Below are 22,990 nucleotides of genomic sequence, written 5' to 3' on the forward strand. Positions count from 1 at the left end.
CCCTACCCAAAGCTATCCTGATAGATTTTATTCTTGATTTCTCTTTCCCTCAAATTAGTATCTGGGCCGTTGGGGCCTCCAAATACAGAAGCCAGCCTTCCTCTCCAGTGTGCCACACTTTCATGACTCTATTATGAATGAATTTGTTTTAACTCTAAAACATTCTAGAAGTTAAATGACATTGTTTCTGTGTTGCACTTTAAAAATGATCTAAATCTTAAAAGCAGTCATTTAGAATTGATATAAACACCATAGGCGGCCATTTATGAACTTCTAAGGAAAGCCTTTAGCACAATAAACAAATTACTGTAAAATTACCTCATACGCTTTTTTGTAAATAAAGAAGAAAGTCCTCAAAATTCATCTATATTATCAATTCTGACTAAACAATCTAAATCTGACCCAACTGTGACAAAATACACATTTTCACAGACTTGAGATTCAAATAATAAGTTATATATAGGCATTTAATTCACTAGTCTAAATGGTTAACATCGAATAATTTCCCAATAGAAATACTGAAAATCTGTGACAGATGAGGTCGCTGAGAAACCTGGCTGCCTGCATCAGACACTGCAGGAGCATCTGCTCAGACCCGTTCTTTCACTCTGTGTTCATCCACCTAACAAGTCTAGTGAGTTTCCTGAGTCAACAATGGGCTACCTGCTCCGTCTCCAGACGTGCTCCTGAAAGCTTAAAAAAAGAAAACAAAGCCCCCTAACTCAAGCCATCCTTCAGAGTGAATTCAGTGAACCCTTTAAAAAACAATTCTTTCAGAAAACATCCTAAGACTGTCTTCTTCTAAGAGTGACATTTACAAAGAGCAGCAGGAGGCTTATCTGGGCGGTGCAGAGATAAACCCAGCCAGAATAGAATGGCGCTGGGTTAGAGAAAAGGGAGAGGGATCGATGAGAGGACAAAGCCAGAGCAGAGGGCTGTCACTGCCATTGAGTCTAAGTAGGCCCCACACCAGGGCACCTCTCGACGTCCAGCTCTCCAATGCTGCTTGAACAAAGGCATCTATGAGTCAACAATAAACGCACTCCAAACCTCGCATTCTGTGAAAGGGCGCTATGTCAATACATTTTTAAAAATCTGCTGGGAAATATGGCTTTCTCTTAAGCTGCAATTCTGTACATGGAGACTTTTGTAGTCATTGTGATTTCACTCTTTATAAATGCTGATTTTTACTCAAACCTGTTAATAATTTTCAAATATTAAAAAAGCAGAAGGGGAAATTTAGGAAAACAAGACATTTTCCTAGAATGTCTTTTAAACACAAATTTACTGTATTAGATAATAAATATCATTAGTATCAAAATGGAAAAAGTTCATTATTCATATTAGATAGGTTAAATTGTCTATCATTTCTTACAAGGCCAGTAAAATGAGCTCATTATGATGAATGTTTTCATTTTTGCCGTTTCTTATGAAATGTCTTGGATTATTGCTCTAGTCTCTTCTTGTGTGTGGATAGTCTTCACACTGATGGTTCAAAGAGCCCTGGCCATATGCAGGTAAAGCAAGGTCAAAAAGTCATAATGTTTTCGATTAGAACATAACGAAAGAGCTTATGTCCAAATATGAAAATCCTTTTCTTTTCAAGATAGTGTTTAATCTAAGGCTAAAGGATCACAAAGGAGCAGACTAGGAAGAAGAAGTTGTTGTAACACACTCACAGTAGACAACAAGTAGTGCACGTTAATAGTCATATGTCCTAACCAGCGTGTGACAGAATATAAAAAATAGTGCCACTGAAGAAGCTAGATATGGTGGAGGAAAGTCTGTAAGAAAAGGAGAATGTTTTACAGAAGAAATTCACCGTCTTCTTTTCTGGTTGAATAGTGGTTTTGATTCAAGGATGTTCTTCATAGTACTACTTGTAATGACAATTATAGAAAACCACATAAATGGCCAACAATTGGGGATGTGTTAAATGCATTTTTGGTCCATCCACACAATGGTAAGCTAAAGAGTTATGAGATAGAATGTTTTTCAGTGATATGAAGAACAAATGTATATTTAGACAGACAAGATAATAATGAAATTGTTAACAAGTTATCCTTGTAGTAGAACTATGGGTGATGTTTATTATCTTTACACTTATGTTTAACTCTTAAATTTTCTAAAAATAAAAATTTTTATGATAAAAATATTAAAAATCACATGCAAAAATTGGATAATAAATTTGAGTACTTTTAGGAATGTAGGGAGAACCCAGGGGGGTTACAGTGAGTGATAAATGATAATTTAGCTCAACATTTTTGAGAAACATAGATTTATTTGGAGATAATGATTACTCAATGTTCAACAAGGCTAAGCAGCAAGAATGAACAAACTCTGAGATCCAATAACTCAAAGGCTATCCCCGCTCGCTCCCACAAAGGGCAGTGTGTCCCAGGCAGTCCTCCTCCATTTTGCAGCCACTCCCTGTAGAAAACATGTCCTCCAAAACTGACGCAGCAGAGAAAGAGAAAGATGGTGGAGACACGCTGGCTCTTAATCCTTTTTACAAATCACTGTGGACTTTCCATTGTCAGATCTACTCATAGGGCTCTCAAACTTACTGCAAGGGAGACTGGGAAATGTAAAGAAACACATGAACATTTGGTGGACAACAAAGTTCCTGCTACAAGGGTTTCTAGGAAAACTAAAATAACTGAGTCATGATAATTTCTGGTACGCACACACACGCACAGTGCATATATCATACATACTCATTTTTAAAATCTACCTTGAATGTCACAAAGCTCAATTCTTCACGCTTTTTGCTGGCTTCGAAGTTTCTAAAATGAACGTATATATATTTTCTTTTCCTAATTGGTGGATATTTAGGACTTCCCCACAAATTTTCATTATGAATCTCCTTAAACATGTCTACTTACAAACAAGTGTGAGCCTTTTTCTAAAGTATATATTTAGAAATAGCACTTTTGGGTTGTGTGTTATGTTATATGCATGTTGCCTTGCATATATATCAAGTTCACGTGTAGGTGCGAGGTGGGGACAGCTGAAGAGAGAGAAGGTGACTGAAGGGAGGGCAGCAGTTTAGGGAATTCTCCCCTAAGAGCCTGAAGTTTAAGTTGAGACCTCAAGGATAATGAGAAGTTGAACAGGGGAAGAGGGGAGGATGCAGACAGGTGCGGAATATGGGTGACCCAAGACGGATCACTGTTCAAAGAGGCATTCTATTGTGAAACCCTTGTATTCTTTAAAAACTTAGTACCTCATTCAGTGCTCCATAATACCTATGAATTCAATTTGAAAACGGCTTTGCAGAATATGTCTTCTTAATACTTCTGGAATTCCTATCATCACTCTGTCCAGTATGAAACCTTATCACTGCCATCTACTTGGTGATTGAAGAAAATGGAGAAGCATGGCAAGTAAATAGAAATAGAGGCAAAGGTTAAATATTTATGATGATAACCACTACTTGCCAAAAGTCAGCCCTAGCCCCAGTCCAGATAAAATTTCCACAGTTTTAAATGTGATGCTTCCTTAAACAAACTTGTTTAGCAACTCTTCCCATTTCAGACATCTCTAATTTCCAAATAAGCAGAAATTTCAGTAGGTATTTCTCTGGATTCATTTTAGAAAAATCACCTGTTAGAAAAATTTTGTTTCCTTATTTTCCCTTATAACTAGGATATCAAGCGCAACAAGAGTTTCAGTCGCCTTTTATCCTCTGACTTCAAAGAAATTTTAAGCATTTTATTACACATTGAAATTAGCAATTTGTAGCAATATAATCTTTCTTTTAAAAAAAATTCATAGCAAAGGGAATGAAGCTTCGAGTAAAACCATTGTCTTTTTCCAGCTTTAGCACACTATACTTAGTGCCTACACTATAGCTTAAAATAACTTCCACAGGCTTTTAAGGCACTGAAATTAGTGCACCCTAAAAGGAATTGAGCTGTCACCAGAAAAACCCAAATGAGAAAATCCATCTCAGGTGACTCCCTCTTTAGTGGTTATCTAATAGCCCCATAGATTAAAAAGGACTTTCTTTCCTGAGTCACATCTATTACATAATTACTTTCTTCCCAAGCAAGTGAAAGAAACAAAAAGGAAGAGCTATATAAAGATTATAAATTAATAATGATAGGCAGTCTTCCACCAAATGAAGGATGTATTGCGAGTCGCATAGTCAGTACTCCAGCAACTTTAACTCTCTCCCCAAAAGTCATGCCTAGGCAGAGTCAGAGACAGAACTTCTTTTATTTATTTTTTTTCTGTTTATAAAGATAATATGTATGCATTGAAGAAATGCAGAAAATACAAATCAGCAACCAGAAGAAAATAAAAACCACGTGCACGGCAGAGATGAGATCTCACCATACGTCTAACTCCTTTCTCCCAGTTTTTCAGTTGGGCTCATGGCCATCTAGATAAAAGACTATTTCCCAGCCTTCTCTGGATCTAAGAGTGACCACATAATTAAATCCTGACTAATGAGGTTAAGGGGAAGAGAAGAATAGTATTCCCTTCTCGTTTACCCCTTCTTCCCCCCTGCCTCCTTGGATAAAGATGTAATGTTTGGAAGGGATGGAGGGAACGCATCACCCAGGATCCCTGTAACTGTGAAATGCAATTTAGCGTTGAACTTCTATACTTCTTTTTATGGGAGACAGAAAGTTTAGCTTTTTTTGTTTGAGGAAGATTAGCCCTGAGCTAACTGCTGCCAATCCTCCTCTTTTTGCTGAGGAAGACTGGCCCTGAGCTAACATCCGTGCCCACCTTCCTCTACTTTATATGTGGAACCCCTGCCACAGCATGCCTTAGCCAAGCGATGCCATGTCCACACCCGGGATCTGAACCAGCAAACCCCAGGATGCTGAAGCAGAACGAGTGAACTTATCCACTGCGCCACTGGGACAGCCCCAGAAAGTTTAGCTTTTTAAAGCTTCTATTCTTATGTTCCTCGGTACGTGCAGCTAATCCTGATCCTGATGCCTATCTAATCCTAATACCACCGTATTCTTTGTCACCTACCTTTTGAGTTTTTAAATATTCACAATTATGCACTAGGTCTTTAAATTTTTATTTTTAATCTGGTTAGTTGGTTTATTTATTTTACATTGGAAACTCATGGAGCATATGGGAGGCTTCCTTAATTTAAATACAGTTTTATTCTTTTGAATTGGAGTTTTACGTGGGTGTCAGAAGAAGGATGCTTTTCCATTTCCTTGTCAAAACTTTCAATTTTAGAAGCAGAAAAATCAAACCATACACTGAGAGCCAGGCAGTGACTTATGCCATATGAATAAAGCGGGTCAGATGGGACTGTGAAAAACTGGAACATACAGGCACATTCCTCATTGGGACAGCCACTATGCAAGCCCATCAGAGGGAATGAGGGCTCGTATTTACAATCAAGGAGGAAAATGGCCTTTTAATGCGAACTTTGCTAAATCTTAAATGATTATGGAAAAATAAATTAATCCCTATGCAGGAGAGCAAACTCATCTAAAGGACAAATTCATGGTCTAGGCACTGTGAAACAGAAGGTTTTGTCCTGTAGGCTGATGACACTTAAAATCAGGCTTTGGCTATCAGTGTCTCAAAGGTTTGTGGCAGCTCTGCTTGTATGTGGGTTGTCTGACTTGTATGTTGAGTTTTGTGAGGCTTTTTCATAAATATGATGAAAAGTAGATTCTGGTTGCAGAAATGAGGAATGAAGAGTGAAGAAAGCCAAAGCTGAATTGACAAGAGGGTTTGGATTTGGATGTCATCTAAACACGTCTATATTTGAATTAATCATATTTATATTGTCTCTGAAGCCTAGAGATAACATTCAAAATAAGTCTCAATTTGGAATACTCAAGGATAGACAAATCATGGAGATTATATACATCTAATCATAAATAACATTTGCTTTAGATAATCTATACTAACTATTTCTGAAAGTCCATCAACAGTGATTATATTTTCTGAAAATATAATCAGTCTATTTTCCTCATATTACAGAAATTATAACATGAAGAGAGTGCTGTACAATAATCACAGCTTTTAGCTAAACATATAACTAAAATCAACATATAAATTGACATACTCCTCCGATATATTCTAGGAAAGCAGTCTGTTCTCCTTCCTAAAAGTTCATGCTGGCATTTCTAATTTAGGCTAGAGGTACAAATGTTTCCTTCAATCATGCTTACACCAGGCTCTAGCTATTCTGAGCTTAGGCTTTTATTAATACGATTTCATGTAAGTATTCTGCCTTTATATTTTTCCTGTTTTTCTATTTTCTTTAAGTAATATATCTACTTTATTGAATTGTGCCTCTAGAGTGACACTGTGTAGCCCCCGACATTTAAGGTATAATTTACCTTGTCAAAACGCCATCGTCCTGTCATTTTTAAAAGAATATTTTCTATCATTTTAAATAGTGCTGTTAAGTCTTCAACAATATTTTTTTTGTCCAATAGCTTTGAGGAAGAAACTATTTTTCAAGATGCATTACTGATTCCAACTCTAACAACTGTTTCTCTGTTTGTAGTTATTTTCTTAATTATCTCTCGGACATCTCCAAGTGTCTTCATATCTTCTTATGTCACGTATAAGACCACAGAGAAAAACTTGGACATCACAGTATTGGTCATCTGCTAATAATATAAATATCTGACAATTCTGAGAATGTTTCCCAGAGACTATTAACATTCGCTAAAATCACATCACATAAAATACCTAAAACCTAAAGTATAAATTGGTTAGCCTTTTTGTTAACTGAAAATAACTTACCAAACTTAAGAAATAGTTAATTGTTTATGTTTTTTGGGCTTGAAGAGGAAAATTTAGGATGCGTGTTTTTTCTTTTGCAGGGAAGGGTTCGCCCTGAGCTAACATCTGTTGCCAATCTCCCTTTTTTCCTTCTCTCCAAAGCCGCCCCAATACATGCTTGCATATTGTAACTGTAAGTTCTTCTGGTTCTCTATGTGAGTCACCACCACATCACATCAACTGACAGACAGGTGCTGTGGCTGCGACCAGGAAACAAATCCAGGCTGTGAGGGTGTGAGCTGAGAACTTTAACCACTAGACCACCAGGGCTGGCTCTATGATGCATTTTTGTAATCAGCAGAGAAATAGTAACCACTGAAAAAGAGACGGAAAGACTTCCTGCCATGTGTTCCCCATGGATAAAGACATTAAGCCACAAACTCTAGCAAGGAAATTAGAAATGAACTGATACTTTACCCTTTTCAAAATTTTTACTAGAGAGCTAAAACATCCTAGCTATGATACTGCTGCAGATGCCCAATTTCTTATATTTCATCTCAAATCATCTGACTGTCAAATTCTCTACCATTGCCAGAGCCAGCATCTCCTCCTTTGTTCCTATGAAGGCATTCTCAGGATAATTTATGATGCTCTGCGTCTACTGCCAAATTGTGACATTTCTGCCTTTACATCGTGGCTGAATCTGTCTCCGTTTGGTGCCATTAGAAATTCTCTGCAATTGTAGTGGTTTGTACTCACTTTAATGTCATAATTTTTTAATCAACCTCTCCTTGTTAATTCCATAATGAGTTCTTTAACTTCCTTTCACTGCAAAGATTTCAAGAAGATGAGGGAGTTAGCCAGAGAGATATGTGGGTAAGCGTACTCCAGGAAGAGGAAACAGCTAATGCCAAGGCTGTAGGGTGGGCACCAGCCAGGCCTGCTCAAGGAAGAACAAGAGGCCAGTATTGCTACGGCAGAGTGAGAGAGACAGAGAGCAGCAGAGTACAAGGTCAAAGTAAGACTTTGTAAGCTAGAATCAAAGTCTCTTTATGATTGGACTAGATTCCTTTCTACTTCCCCATAAGGAAATTAGGGATAAAGACAGAGACTGAGAAAGAAAGAGACAAATATAAAGACCGAGATATACAGCTATACATTTACATATGTGCATGTGCATATGTATAATTGTTTTAGTTAGAATTATACTGAAATTCAACAAATTTTTAGTGTGCTGTGATGGAAATAGATGCAACAGACACGGTCCTACTCTTGAAAGGTTTACAATTTAAAAATATAACTAAAAACATAAAAGGCAATTTTCAAAAAGTTTGAAAATTCACCATTAGTAATACACTGGAAGAGCCACGTTCCATATGTCAATCTATGAAGAATGTCTGAAAAATATTCATTCGCTCAAAAAATATTTGTTGAGTACCCACTACATGCCAGGCATTGTTCCAGGTGCTAAAACACAGGAGTAGATAAATTCTAGTGGAGGGAGACAGAAAATAAAAAATGAATATGTGTAAGAAATACAGATAATAAAAGTCATATATTACATACAAAGTGATAAGTTGTGTGCAAAAAGAATTACCAGGGTGAGAGGGATCAGACGTACTGTGAGGAGTGGGGTGGGCTGCAATTTAAAGTATGGTAAATAGGGTGAGCTTCACCGAGAAGATGATATTTCAACAAAGACATGAAGGAGGGGAGGAAGTTGTCACATAGACAGTGGGAAGAAGTGAGTTCTAGGCAAAGACAACAGTCAGTGTAAGGGCTTTAAGAGGGGAGCGTGCCTGACCTGTTTGAGAACAACAAAGAGCCCAGTGTTACTGGAAAAGAATAAGGGGAACAGACAAGTGAGCAGATCATGTAGGCCTTTTAGGTGTTTAAGTTTTATTCTGAGTGAAATAGTGAGCCACTGCAGGGTTTTGAGCAGGAGAAATACTATAGGAATACTAAATCTGATTTAGGCTTAAAAAGAGATTTCTGACTACTGTGCTGAGAAAAGACTACAGGAGGCCAAAAGTGGAAAACAGGAAGAATAGTTAGAAGGGTATTGCAGTAGTTTACTGTTCAAAGATGGTGACTCAGAGCAGGCTGGTAACAGTGGAAGTGGTATGAAAATGTTGGGTCTGGATATGTTTTTAAGGCAGAACCAACAGGATTCCTTGATGAACTGGCTATGAGAAGTGAGAGAGAGACATAAGTCAAGGATGAATCCAAGGTTTTTGTTTTGAGCAACTGGAAGGATGGAGCTGCTACCAACTGGAATGGAGCATTCTGCTGGTAGAGGAGATCTGGGGTGGTGTGGGACTGGGAGTTAAGTTTTAGATGTGTTAAGTTTGTGATGTCTATCAGGCATCTAGGTAGAGATGTTGAATGGGCAGATGGACATACAAGTCTGGAATTCAGGAAAGAGATTTGGGCTGGAGATATAAATTTGTTTGTTGTTGGCATGTGGAGAGTATGTTGAGCTATGAGATTCACTAAGGGAGAAAAGAGAAGACCCGAGAACTGAGTTAGAGTTGCATCAAAATGAAGGAAGACAAAAAGAGCTGTTAGATTCCCATTTTATAGTTCAACCAAGAAGTATTTTTCCAGTTGTGAAATGGTGATCTGTTCATTGAAGAATGAATTTTAGGGCACAAGAGGGCCCAAAGAAAACTATGACATTTTCCTGTACAGACAGTGTCATCACAAATTGGAGGGAAATTTGAAGATATGCCATCTTTGTTGATGCCCCTAAGTGGCACAGTAGCCAAGGAAGGTGGCTAGAGCTAAATTGCATAGGAAGAGGAAGGCAAAGCCCCAGATTATAATATAGCCTAAATTCGGGGTTTCACGTGATCCTAAAGTGAAGAAGCAGCCTGTCTCAATCTATTTCTCCTCCTGCTGTCCACACAATTCTTTAAATAGCTACCTGAAAAAAACCACTTCATTCAAAAATGAAAAGTAGCAAATCAAAACCACAATGAGATACCACTTCACATCCATTAGGATGGCTATTAAATTTTTTTTTTTAAACAGAAAATAACAAGTGTTGGTAAGGATGTGGAGAAACTGGAACATTTCTGCACTGTCGGTAGAAATGTAGATTGGTGCAGCCTCTTTGGAAAACAGTAGGGCTCAAAGGTTAAACATAAAATTACAATATGATCCATCAACTTCACTCCTAGATATACACCCAAAAAACTGAAAGCAGGGACTCAAACAGATACTTGTACACCAATGTTCATAGCCACTTTATTTACAACAGCCAAAGTGTAGAAACAACCCACATGTCCATCAACAGACAAATGGTAAACTAAATGTGGTAAATACATACAATGGAATATTATTCAGCCACAAAAAGGGTGAAATTATGACACATGCCATAACCAGGAGGAACCTGAAAACATTATGCTAAGTGAAATAAGCCAGGCACAAAAGGACAAATGTTGTATGATTTCACTCATATGAAGCACCTGGAATAGGCAAATTCATAGAGACAGAAAGTAGAATAGAGGTTACCATGGGCCGGGGGTGAAGGAGGAATGGGAAATTATTATTTAATGGATATAGAGTTTTCATTTGGGATGATGAAAACGTTCTGGAAATGAACAGTGGTGATGGTTGCACAACACTGTAAATATACTTAATGCCACTGAATTGTACCTTTAAAAATTATTAAAATGGTAAGTTTATGTATATTTTAACACAAAAAAAGAATTATCACAATAAAAAATAAAAATCAGAAAGAAACCAGCATAGACTCTTTGTTTAAATAATGCGGGTGGGGTTGGGGGGAAGGCAGATGAAGAATGGACAACAAAGGCGACATTGCCCAAGAAAACTCATACAAGTTCAAATAAATAATTCTCACTGCCTCAAAGAAATTACAGAAAACACGTTCCTTCTGATAAAGAAGCTCAAAGAAAAAGATACTAGAGAGCAAAGAAGAGATAAAAAAAAAAAAAAAAAGAAAGAGATAAATTTACTCCAAGAAAGCTGGGCAAGGGGGAGAAAATGAAAATGAAAATGAAATGAAATGGAATGAAAACATTAAAGAGGTTAAAGGAATATTAGAATCAACTCAAGCATAATAAACATAACTGAGAATAGTGTAAAGATCATGGAATAAAGACTCAAGGGAAACACACAAAACAAAATAGAAAAGGACAAAGGTATACAAATGACTAGAAACACTACAGACACAGAAAGAAAAGAAAATTCAATGTATACATAATTCATGTTCCTGAAGAGGAGACAAAAAATTAAAGATATGATTCAAAAACATTCCAGGAATAAAGGAGGTCTTACATTCATATATTGAAAAGAAATACCCTGATGCAAGGGAAAAAAAATACAGAATGATAAACTCCAAGGTAATTCTTAGTTTGATTATTTAATTGCAAGACTAAAGAATGACATTGGCATCTAGGCAGAAATATCAAGTCATCCATAAGAGGGAGAAATCAAGCTATTTCAAGAGCTGGAAATATGTAGACAATGGATACAAAGTTCTAAGCAATACAAAGTGTGTCTTGAAATTTTTATACCCAGGGAAGTTACTCTTTCTGGATAATGACAATGGCTAGAGATTCTCAAGCATGGGAGAACTCAAGAACTCATTATTCCTTCGTGAAAAAACTGTTAATGAAAACCAAGGGACAAATCAAAATAAAGAACTGAGGAATGAAGAAGCCAAGTTACAATGATTAGCAGAAAACATTAAATCTACTTAAATATAGACCTAAGACTGAACAACTATGTGAATTATAGTTTCACAATTCAGTGTTATATACATGTTATGAACATTAACAATTCAAAAATTATTAACTAACAAAAATCAAAATGTGGGAGGAGGGGGCAAAGGTTCTGTATTTGAGTTCAATTTCTTGCTGTTACAGTCAAGTCAGGCGATACTGTTTAAAGTTGAAACATATAGCTAAGTAAAACAGAATTAACCCAATTTTTGAAACGTTTTATAATCTTTAACTTTCAAAAGATCTTTTAGAACCAATAACGCTTCTTGTGAAGATTCATTTATCTAAAAATCAGTAATATCTTTAGTTTCACTTCAGGTTTTTGGTTAAAATAATAAAGCTTACAACCAACATTTTTTGTTAAAAAACTCACAGAGTAATCCTATCTGTATCTCAATTTCCACCATCCATCCATTTTCTATTTGAATATATGTATGTGCATATACAGCTGTCTCAAATGATCAAATGTACACAATTACCATTTTTGGATAATAACAACTTTGGTTGATCTTTTATCTTTTCCTTTGTGTTTTCCAATTTTGTTCTAGTTTATAAATAATGAGATTACATTTCACAAAAAGAACAAAAATATTTTTTAAGAGGCATATAGTCTAATCAGTGTTTATTTTAGCAAAGATGAAAACACTTGCTTTTCACTGACAAACTAAAGCCAGGGGTCCAATTCTCAACTGATTAAGGCCCTTTCAGTTTATTAAAACTCTTTCAGCTAAAGGAAGATTATTAGTTAATTCCTAACACATCACTGATCCAAGACCCTCAACCAAATATCCTAGAACATGCACACTGGATCGCCTCCATGCCTTTGCCTGCAGACAACCACTCCCACTAACGATCAGACTTCTCTCTAGAGGGTTGATAGGGAAGAGGAATACAGGCACTGTAGTGGATAAATGGAACTGCACGGAATTCCAGGACATAAAACCATTGCTTCTCTTCCTCTAACCTACACTATAGAAGAGAACAAAATGTTTTGGCATCACGCTCTTCAAACGCCCTTGAAGGAGGTGCTCTAGTTCTCCGATGTCTTTCAATCTCAATATTTTAGTCAATATTCCTGAAATCCTCTAGCAGTTTGGGGATTAAGAGTCTGCTATTCCCATACTCTTTGAGCCACCTTGCTGTGAAACTATTCCTACGCTATTGTGTTCTCGGTAGTACTGCTATGCTCTTTAGTATTAACTTTCTTTGCAATTCCTTTTTCTCTTTTGCTCTGTTATCAATCCAAAGGGATCTAAATGACACAAAGTAAGATGCAGTCTAGATCAGCTTAAAAAACTGTGTCGTAAGGATGGATTCTGAGAGCTGAGGAGAAATCTCCTTGCAAAGGTCCCCATATAACTGAAGTTTCAGAAACACTGGCCTACCTGTAAAATGGGGAACCTTTGCTGCCCTATGTTTATCACAATGGAAGTGAAATCTGTCTCAGAAATGAATCGCTACCACTTTCCCCTAAAAGGAACCAGGGCACTTTGGAGAAAAGGCTGATTCCATGGCTCAGGTAGGAAAAGTACTTTCTGTTGCACTAGAAAGTAGGGAAGTGCTCAAAGAGTGAGGGCCCATATCAAAGGCAGGTGGCAGCTTGAAGGGACTCCCACTGGCCAAATCTGGCTTCCTTGGGCATCAAAATAAATAATGATAGTAAGAGATTTAAAAACTTGGCTCCTCTAGTTCTGTTCTCATGGTCTCATTCTCACTCTCCCTCTCCATTTTCACCTCTCTCTCCTTTATTTCCCTCCCTTTCAGCTTTATGCACAGGAGCACTATTCTGTTGTTTTTCCTCTGCTTCTGGAAGATGCACCTGATCTACGCTGGAGTAAAAAAAAAAATCTGTGTTTTAGTTTTAGGCTTTGGGGTGATCATAGGAAAAGCAGTCTTTTAACTGACTTAGGTTCTGTACCACTGAAACCAACTTGAGATGGTCTAATAGGGTTATTTATTAGGGTGAAACATAAAATTGCATAAGCATAAAATTTTTATACGTAAAATGGTTGAATATCAGAAATTCCATATGGTTCAACAACATGAACCATCTGAGCTCACCGGAGTTTTATATTGGGTCTTACAGCCAAACTTCAAACTATTGTAAATTGGTTCCCTGCTTTATCCTTTGTGCCTTTTATTTCCTTGGAGATCTAATGAGGAAGAGTGACTGACCAAGAGGGAGAAGATGGGCCTCCCTCATTACCCTGTTTAATGCCATTTGAACCTCACATTCATACCCTCTATTATAAGTACTGTCATATATCGCTGCCTTCTCCCAGCCTGCACCTGTAGGAGGAAACCACTCCAATGGAGACCTATCGCCACCTGACTGGGGTGTGGGGTCACCCTGCATCTCTTCAAGTCCTAAAAAAAAGGGTGCAAGACCAGGAGTCGAGAGACTAGATTCTGTTCTTGGCTTTCTCATTACCCAGCTGAGAAAAGTTGGATGAGTTGCAACTTCTCTCAGACTCTCTTTCATTTGCAAAAGAGAGGTTGAATAAAGACTAAGTTGTGTCCGATGTCCCTTCTAGTTCTAATACCTGGCAGTTCTTTCTCATAGGACCTTGGTGGAGGCGGGGGTGAGGCGGGCACACAACCTGAAAATAGGTACTGTATTTACACAGGTATTGGTGTCCTTTACAGAAAGGCACATCAGCCAACCAAACAGGTAACCAAGATTAGAGGAAAAGAAATTCATCTTATTAGCTGAAATTGGCGGTTCAGTCAAGTCAAAAACAAGCTTCTAGAATCCATATGTTACTAATTAGTAATAGTAATTAAAATCCATATTACTAATCTGTAAAATGTCATTTTTATGTAATTTAACAAGAAAAATACACTTTGATTGATGTTTTAACATTCTTTTTTCTTTCTTTCATAAATTGTATGAAAGTTTTTAGGTGATTGTAAAGACTAATCATTTGTTCACAAATGTATGGACTTCAAAGCATGAGTCTCCTTCGAGAATCTGTAAGAAAATGTTTTCAATGCTTCAGCTCTCTGCCATCCAATTATAACAATGCTAAATTTAGTCAGATTTTGGTTTGTCCTCATCTGCACAATGATGATAATCTCTAATTTGGACTTTCCAATATAAGCATTGTTATGAAATCGTCTGTAGTCTAAGATTGCTTAGAAAAGGCAAAAATAACCTTAATTCTTGCAAATCTGAACAATATGCAGCATAAAAAGAAGAAAAGGCTCATTGCATAACAACTCAGTAGAACAGTGAATATCCCCAAAACCTCCTTCCATGGAGTTACCCAGACCTAAAAACAATTCTACTTTATTCAAGTACACTTTTTAAAAAACTGTAATGACCCCCAGTAAAGCTTTCATGAGCGCTTCTGGCACAGGCCACACTAGGAACAAAGAGAGTGGGTAAGGTATTTAACAGATAAGAAAAGTATAGACCATATTTACACCATTGAATGATTAGAACCTTTGTCTACACTAGGTTTAATTGGTCGCCTTTATCACTTAATACAGAGATCTTCCTTGAAGCAAAAACTCTAGCCAAAAGTTATAAAGTTCGTTTCTGCAAAACCCAAGAAAATCAATGAGCCCTGGTCCAATACCAAGTTATTCTTCTTGTCAAGAATGCTTTATGCACATACATGCATACACATACACACACCCCTATGTGGCCAAAGATTTTCCTATCAATTTCTGAGACATCATCTTCTATTCCTTCGCCTAAAATAAAATTACTTTCCTTGCCAGACTCAATCAAAAGTACATTTTAATCTCATTTCTCTCTCTGTATCTATGTGACATCCAAATCTTTACTGAATAACTTTGCCCTTTCTATCTTCAGAGCATAAACACAAACTTAATTAAAACTGAGGTACACAGCATAAACTTCAGAGCTACACAATATCTCAAGCAGTTACAGAAAGAATTTATGTTATGAAAGATGAAATAGACAGCTAATTAAGTGTGAAGTCAACATGATGAGGTATCCTAATGTTTCTGTTGGACAGAATTCATTTGGTAAGTCTTCTCTTCTGATTTTTGCCTCCCAAGCCTATTAGATTATCAAGCAGAAGTGCTGTCATTTTATTCCTTTTTAAATTCCATTTCTCTCCCCTCTTTTTCTCTGTATCCAGTATCATCATCAGTACAGGTCCATCAGACATCTCTCAAAATTGGATCTCGGTCAATGAAAAGGTCTTTAATAACTACTTTGAACATTTGGCAGCCTAATATTTACTATCCTTTCAAACATTTTTCTTTTCTAGAGTACTTCTTCCATTTAAGAGGCTTTAAAATTCTTCTGCAGATTTTAGGCCCATGCTCATTAATATGACCACTTTATTGGAATAAGTATGACTTTTATAAGTAAAAATAAACCAAACTTTCTTTAACACCCCAAGATAACAATAAAACGTGTTTTATTGCCTAACTGTAGGCGCTAAACAAAGTATTATAAATAAGGACCACCATTCTTAGTCTTTCACGATCAAGCAGATTCTTTGGAGCCGCTTCAACAGGACAATAGCCACTAGTCTAGGGTATAGTTCTAAGTTCATCCAAGTACAGCCTCACCCATTCATCCACTGCATAGTACTGTGCTTTGACTATGCTCACAGGCACTGGGCTAAGTGCTACAGACGCAGTGGTAGGCAAAGTGGAAACAGGCCCTTGCTCTCACAGAACTAGAGTATGTCCAGAATGACATTAATCAAATAACTACACTCTTGAATGTATAATTACAAACTGAGATAGGTGTTGTCAAGAAAGAGAGTGGGATTCAATGAGAAGTTATTATAAGGAATTTGACTCAGATTGGGGGTCAAGGAAAGTTTTCTTGAAAGAGTGATACTCAGAAGTGTAAAGGATGACTAGGTGTTAATTAAGCTAAAGAATTCGTGAGATGGAGGTGGGTGGGGGAAGAGAGGAAGACTCTTCAAAATTGAAGGAAAAAGGGGCTGGCCCCGTGGCCGAGTGGTTAAGCTCGCGCGCTCCGCTGCAGGTGGCCCAGTGTTTCGTTGGTTCAAATCCTGGGCACGGACATGGCACTGCTCGTCAGACCACGCTGAGGCAGCGTCCCACATGCCACAACTAGAAGAACCCACAACGAAGAATACACAACTATGTACCGGGGGGCTTTGGGGAGAAAAAGGAAAAAATAAAATCTTTAAAAAAAAAAAAATTGAAGGAAAAACATGTGAAAAGGTCCTACGACAAGAGGCATACTAGTTTCCTATTGCTGCTTTAACATATTACCACAAATTTCATGGCTTAAAACAACACAGACTTATTATGTTAGGGTTCTGGAAGTCAGAAGTCCAAAATGGATTTTATGGAGCTAAAACCAAGGTGTTCCTTCTAGAGACTAAAGGGAAGCATCTGTGTCTTTGCCTCTTCCAGCTTCTAGAGGCTGCCTGCATTCCTTGGCTTGTGGTCTCTTTCATCTATCTTCAAAGCCAGCAATGGCTAGTCCAATCTTTTTCATGGTGCCATTTCTTTGGTTCTCCCTCTTCTGCTTCCCTTTTTCGTGTAGGACCCTTGGGCCCACCCAGATAAAGCAGGATAACCTCCTTATCTGGAAGTCTTTAATTTAATCATCTGCAAAGTCCCTATTCCCGTGTAAGGTAATATATTCACAGATTCAAGGGATTAGAACTGTAGACATCTTTGGGGAGCCATTATTATGCCTACCGGGAGAGAGGTTGTGTTTCATTTAAGAACTAAAAGTAGGTCAGAGTAGCTGGATGCAGGAAGTGAGGAAAAAAGTAGTATTGGATGAGACTGGGGAGTTGGGCAAAGACCACACTACACATATCATAAACCATGTCAAAAGTTTTGCTCTTTATTCTAACTGGGAAGCTACTGAAGTGGTGACAAATTAGATTTGATATTTTACAATATCCCTCTGGCTACTGGGTAGAAAACATATTTTAAAATAGCAGAGGTTCAGGAAAAAGATGACAGTGTCAGCAACAGCTATTCAGATAATTAAAATTAAAATTATTATTCAGATTATTGAAGCCATTTCAGGTCTTTCACTTCCTAACTGGGCGATTCTATGACTTTGGTTCAATACCTGCCTGGTAGTTCAATGGGGAGGATTAAATGTTATCAAGCACAATATGCCGTTTACACAGGAAGAGTACCAGGCATCATAAATAGTCTTTGTATTTTTATATTGCTTCTCTTATAAATTACTATGAATAACTCTAAGCTAGTAAATTAGAAAACTTGAGTAATATGGATGATTTTATGGCAAAATAAAAACTGATTATACCTAAATAAATTTTTATCTTAAGAAGAAATATAAAAAGTAATTCAGGAAGTAGAAAACCTAAATAGATTAAGAACACTTGTAAACAGTGAATGAGAGAAGAGGACTAGAAAATGAGGTAATGGAGGGGGCGGGATTCAAATCATGTTGAGCCTTGGTGACCATTCTAAGAATTTTGGCTTTTACTACAAGTGAAATGGGGAACCTTTTGGAATTTTGAGAAAAGGAATGCCATGGTATAACTTTGCTGTCCAAACTGGCTGATATTTTGAAAATACGGATCGTAAGTGGGGGTAAGCACGGAGGAAGAGAGGCCAGGAAGAGACCAAGGCAGTAATCTAGAAGAGATCGATCATGGTTTAGACCAAGGAGGTGGTACAGGATGCGGTAGAGAGTGGTTACATTCTTGCCGTATTTTGAAGTGTTTTCCGATGGATGCGAGAGAAAAAGAGGTGGCAAGGATGACTCCCAGGTTTTTGGCATGAGTAACTAGAAGGATAGAGTTGCCATCAATGGAGATATGGAGACTGACTTTGGAGGCGAGGAAGATGAGTAACTCAGTTAAGAACATGATATGGAATTATGTTAGACCTTCAAGCGAAGTCATTGAGTAAACAGATGAATATGAGTTTGGAGCTCAGGAGAAAGGTAAACTTTGGAGCTACTGGCATAAAATAGTATTTAAAGCTTCGAGGCTAGATGAGATCACCAAGGGAGAGCGTAGATTAAAAAGAGCCACAGGGACTGAGTCCTGAGGCACTCAAGTATGAAGAGGTGGGAAAGACTAAGAATCAACAAGGAAGGCTGAAATCGAGAAGGTAGTTAGGTAAGAATATGTTGTCCCGGAAGCCCTACTTTTTCCTTCTGTAATATCTGTTCCTCTTTCAGATCTCAGTCAAGATATTTTATTACCTAGTCTTGGTTTGTTGTCTCCCCTAAGTGCCTCCACAGCATCCTGCCCTTACCTTTTTCTTAGCTTTTGTCACACTGGATCATAATTGTCTGTCCTTACTCATCTCCTTCTCTAAATTATAAGCTTCTTGAGAGAAGATCTCCTTCACAGAGTATTCCCAGAAATTAGCATAGTGCTTGACACATAATAACTGTTGAATATATGTTGGTTGAATTGAATTAGTAAAATCAGTAGGTATCTTCTGGTTACAGATCTCTTACTAGTATCATAAGAAGAGTCTACTATGATTATCCATGCCACTAGCACCACACATACATTTATGTTAGTTATATAGTTATTTTTCTATGTAACCGCTTGGAATTTTTTAGCATTAACTAGTTGGTGTGCATCAGGTTTCTGATTCAGGCGGAGGAGGAAGTAGAAGGAAACAAATATTTCTATGTACATAGCAACATGCCTTCTGTATGCTAGCTCACTTAAGCATTTAACCTTCCTCACAAATCTGGGAAGAAGAGGATAATTAGCTCCATTTTACAAAGATGAGACATGCTAACTAACTTGTTCCAGGTCCCCATGAGGTAAGAGCCAGAGTTAAAATATGTATAAAGCCTTTGTTTATATATCCACATCTATTGCACATAGATATACATATATAAACTTGTATATAGATATATAAATAACATATTATATATAATATCTAAGCAGTTTTATATATAAACACACAAATATAAATTACTGCCTAAGCAAAATGAAATAAATGGCTACTTTTAAAATACAATTATATTACTTACCGGAAAGTACAGAAGCAGAGACCCAAAAAGGATTGTTTCCAACAGGATAAGGCCTGATGCCCTGATGCTCTAAAAAACAAAATAAAAATATCATTGTTAACTTACATTTCTAGGCATGGAAGAATTTATACTATTGTGCCAATGCCTCAACCAGTAGAACGGCATTCTTTGGGGAAGATAAATGAAAATCGGCTAGTATTTCAGACAGGTGGGCTTAACTGAAACATGCAAAAATACTGACTATAAAGGTGGTTGGTAGACAATGATATTGCAGTGGCTTCATGGAATTTTATTCTTTCAAATTTCAATTGCTGAAGACTCTGAGCAGCTGAGAACACTATTGAGCAGATCCTTTCAATCCAAGAAATTCACAGACACAGAAGATCTTGCCCACATTTCTGAAACATCAGCCACAAGCGCATATTGAATGCTATCCCTAAACCATTTCACAAATACCTGCAGGATGGTTTCGGTGGATAAAACAAACATATGCAGAAGTTCTGGGCATCTCAGGGATATATCTCCCATCTCGTCGAAATATAGTCCCCAAAACTCACTGACAGAGCTCCACTACGTGAAGAGTATAAATCACATTAAATAACAGAGGCATCTCACCTCATGAACATGCTTAAATTATTCTTAAACCAAAATTCAGAAGAATAAGTTGATCTTCAAATAAATTTCCTGAATATTTGAAGTTTGCTAAGCATAAATATTTGTCTCAAGATATTTTGTTAGACTCAGAATAGCATTATCTTTCCAAAGCAAAATGCTTAGCGTTGTGGCAAGAAATAAAAGATCTAACAATCAATCTTATCTTCCAATAATAAATTTTGCTTTGATGAGTTTAAATATCAATATAGAGTTCTATATGGATCAAGAATACAAAAACAAAAACAGGTCATTCCAGAGTCCCTGAGCTTTCATGAAATGCAATTTAAAATGTACATAGAAATTACACGTGGTGCAAATATGACATCAAAACAGGAAAATAACTTGAAGTCGTAGCAAGTAATTTTTCAACAACAGAAAGCTAAAAAGCCAAACCACAAGACTCCATTACATAAAAAGAAGTATCAGATAACTTGATAACAAGAGAAAGAAAATTCTAATTCCTCTTCCAAAACCCTGGTAGGACATTGTTAGACACATAGGAATACTTTATGTAATCCCTCAAAAGAACTCAGGGCTTTCATTAATCTAAGAATTTGGGAAGGGAGAAACAAGTTTAGTCAGTGAACAGACAACTATTTGAGTGGCTTCCTGCTATTGGTCATTATTAGCTAGCAGATGCTTTCAGTGAAAAGAAAACTTCTATCAGCAAGCTTTTAAATGGGCTTTGGCTGGTAAAATTTTCAAGATGGCAAATTATATTTGCATAGCGTACCCGACTCTATAGTTTATCTTTTAAACTTTTCCCCAAAATGACACCAAGTTAGAACGAGAGTCCAAAATATTATATAAGACTACTTGTAAAACAACCTATGCAATGTTGCTTGGAAAAAGGGGCTATGAAGAGAAGCTGCAAGGCTTAATGGAAAACACAGACTTTAGAGTTAACTTCATCTCAGTTTGAATTATAACGCAACCACTTTGAGTTAGTCAGCCTTGAACTTTAATGGTCGCACTATAAAATGGGGATTCCAGTCTTTACCTTATTAAATCTGACAGGCTTAATAAACTATGAAGTATACAAAATGGCTAGTGCTGTGCATGACACTTAATAAGTAGGTATGTATTCTTTTTGTGTATGTGAGGAAGATTGGCCCTGAGCCAACATCTGTTGCCAATCTTCCTCTTTTTGCTTGAGGAAGATTGTTGCTGAGCTAACATCTGTGCCAGTCTTCCTCTATTTTATGTGGGATGCAGCCACAGCACGGCTTGATGAGTGGTGCTAGGTCCACGCCTGAGATACGAACTTACAAACCCTGGGCTGCTAAACCACAGTGCACAAACTTAACCACTATGCCACTGGGATGGCCCAGTAGGTATGTATTCTTCAAGGTAGAAAACAGCAAAAGGATGATGGACTTGAAAACCACAGAGGTTTATATAGGTAACATTCAAAATTTTTTTAATGCTTTGGATACAAAATTACCCCAGAAGAGCCAAAAGCCTGGGGGTAGGGAACACAGCAGTTCTTTTTTTAGGGCCAGTAGGTTCTTAGCGGTGTTACAATCATCACTACCATATAACAACAGTGGCAGCAGTCCATGCTTTTCCGTATTCTCAGGGCACTATAACCTGTCTCCTTTTCATTTGGAAATGTTGAGCAATCTTCCTAATACTTCATTGCCCTGCTCCTGGCTGAGCAGAGAAGCCCGTGATTTCAAATTACAAACTGGAACTCCAACAAATGGCTCCACAACCAAATGTAAGGCCTATTCAGAATGTGCACTTTTTCTTACAAAATATTCTTGGGCAGAACTGCCTTCACGGCCTCACAGAATGAGCAGGTGCCTAATAGGTGAGACTTCAGGGATTAAGAAGAAACCTCACGCTCCCTAAACCATTTCCCCACTGTCTTATTGGTACTGGAAGTTCTTTTAACCACAACAAAGTCTTTTATTTTGTACTTGGTACCAAGGTGTAATATACAAGTGCTGTAAGTAATACACAGACTCAAGTTCAAAGTGAAGAACAGGAATCTTTTCCTTAGAGTCTAAGTGCTAGGATGAGGAAGGGGAGGGGAGGCGCTCAGTGTGTATGAGAGAGAAGAGGGATTGAAAAATGAAGATGGATGAGGGAGAGAATGAGCAAAATGATAGAGGCCAAGAAAAAATTTCATCTCCTTCTAATTTTGCCTGAGATCGAACTGGTGGTATGGAACTCTTTTTAACCAGTTAACTAACTGGGAAACTCGTGAAAAACTTCTTGAAGGATGATCAACAATACACGGTAGGATACTATTTATATTAAACACGGACACACAAATCAATACTATGCATTAGCTAGATATGTATAAATATATCAAATACAGGTCTTGGGGAGACATATCAAAATGATAATTTTTTTTCTGGAGAAGTGGATAGATTTGGGGATAGATAAACTTATCTGGAAATATTTTAATTTCTTCAGAGATGTAGTCACACTGCTGTATAATATACATTTTAATAAATAAATAAAATTAAAAAAAACTGTCTAACATGTATCTACACAACTGTTAGAAAATTCCGCCATTAGGTATCATAATATGTGAAGTCTAAACAAAGACCTTCCTTTAACTAATATCTACTTAGTAAGTTTTTGTTCAGTACCAACTGCACGCACAAAATTATCAAACAGGATATTTATGATATTTAAGGTGAATATAGTACTGGAGGAGTTGTCACTGAGTCTAACTCTCTGCTTCAGAATTCATAAAGCCAAATAAATACAATTCCAGGGTTTACAATAGAGGTGAGCTGACTCCACCTTGCTCCACTCCGTCCCACTTTCCCCATTTCTTAAACTTTCAGAACTGACTGACAAAGGTTTATAACAGCCAGATATCAAACCTACAGACCAAAGAAAATGGCTAATCTTATTACAGCAATTCTATGAACTTATGTCAAAGTCAATT

General features: G+C 37.2%; 1 protein-coding gene across 1 annotated transcript in view; it reads right to left on the reverse strand.

Annotated features, from left to right (window-relative positions):
* GPR158 (G protein-coupled receptor 158) overlaps positions 1-22,990 on the reverse strand; it is a 367,685-nt gene that overhangs the window by 98,297 nt on the left and 246,398 nt on the right. The window contains exon 5 of the mRNA XM_070500965.1: positions 19,429-19,497. Within this exon, the coding sequence (XP_070357066.1) occupies positions 19,429-19,497 (69 nt within the window). The remainder of the gene's footprint in view (positions 1-19,428; positions 19,498-22,990) is intronic.

This window comes from Equus asinus, chromosome 29 (genome assembly GCF_041296235.1).
Source record: "Equus asinus isolate D_3611 breed Donkey chromosome 29, EquAss-T2T_v2, whole genome shotgun sequence".
In the NCBI taxonomy this organism is placed as follows: Eukaryota; Metazoa; Chordata; class Mammalia; order Perissodactyla; family Equidae; genus Equus; species Equus asinus.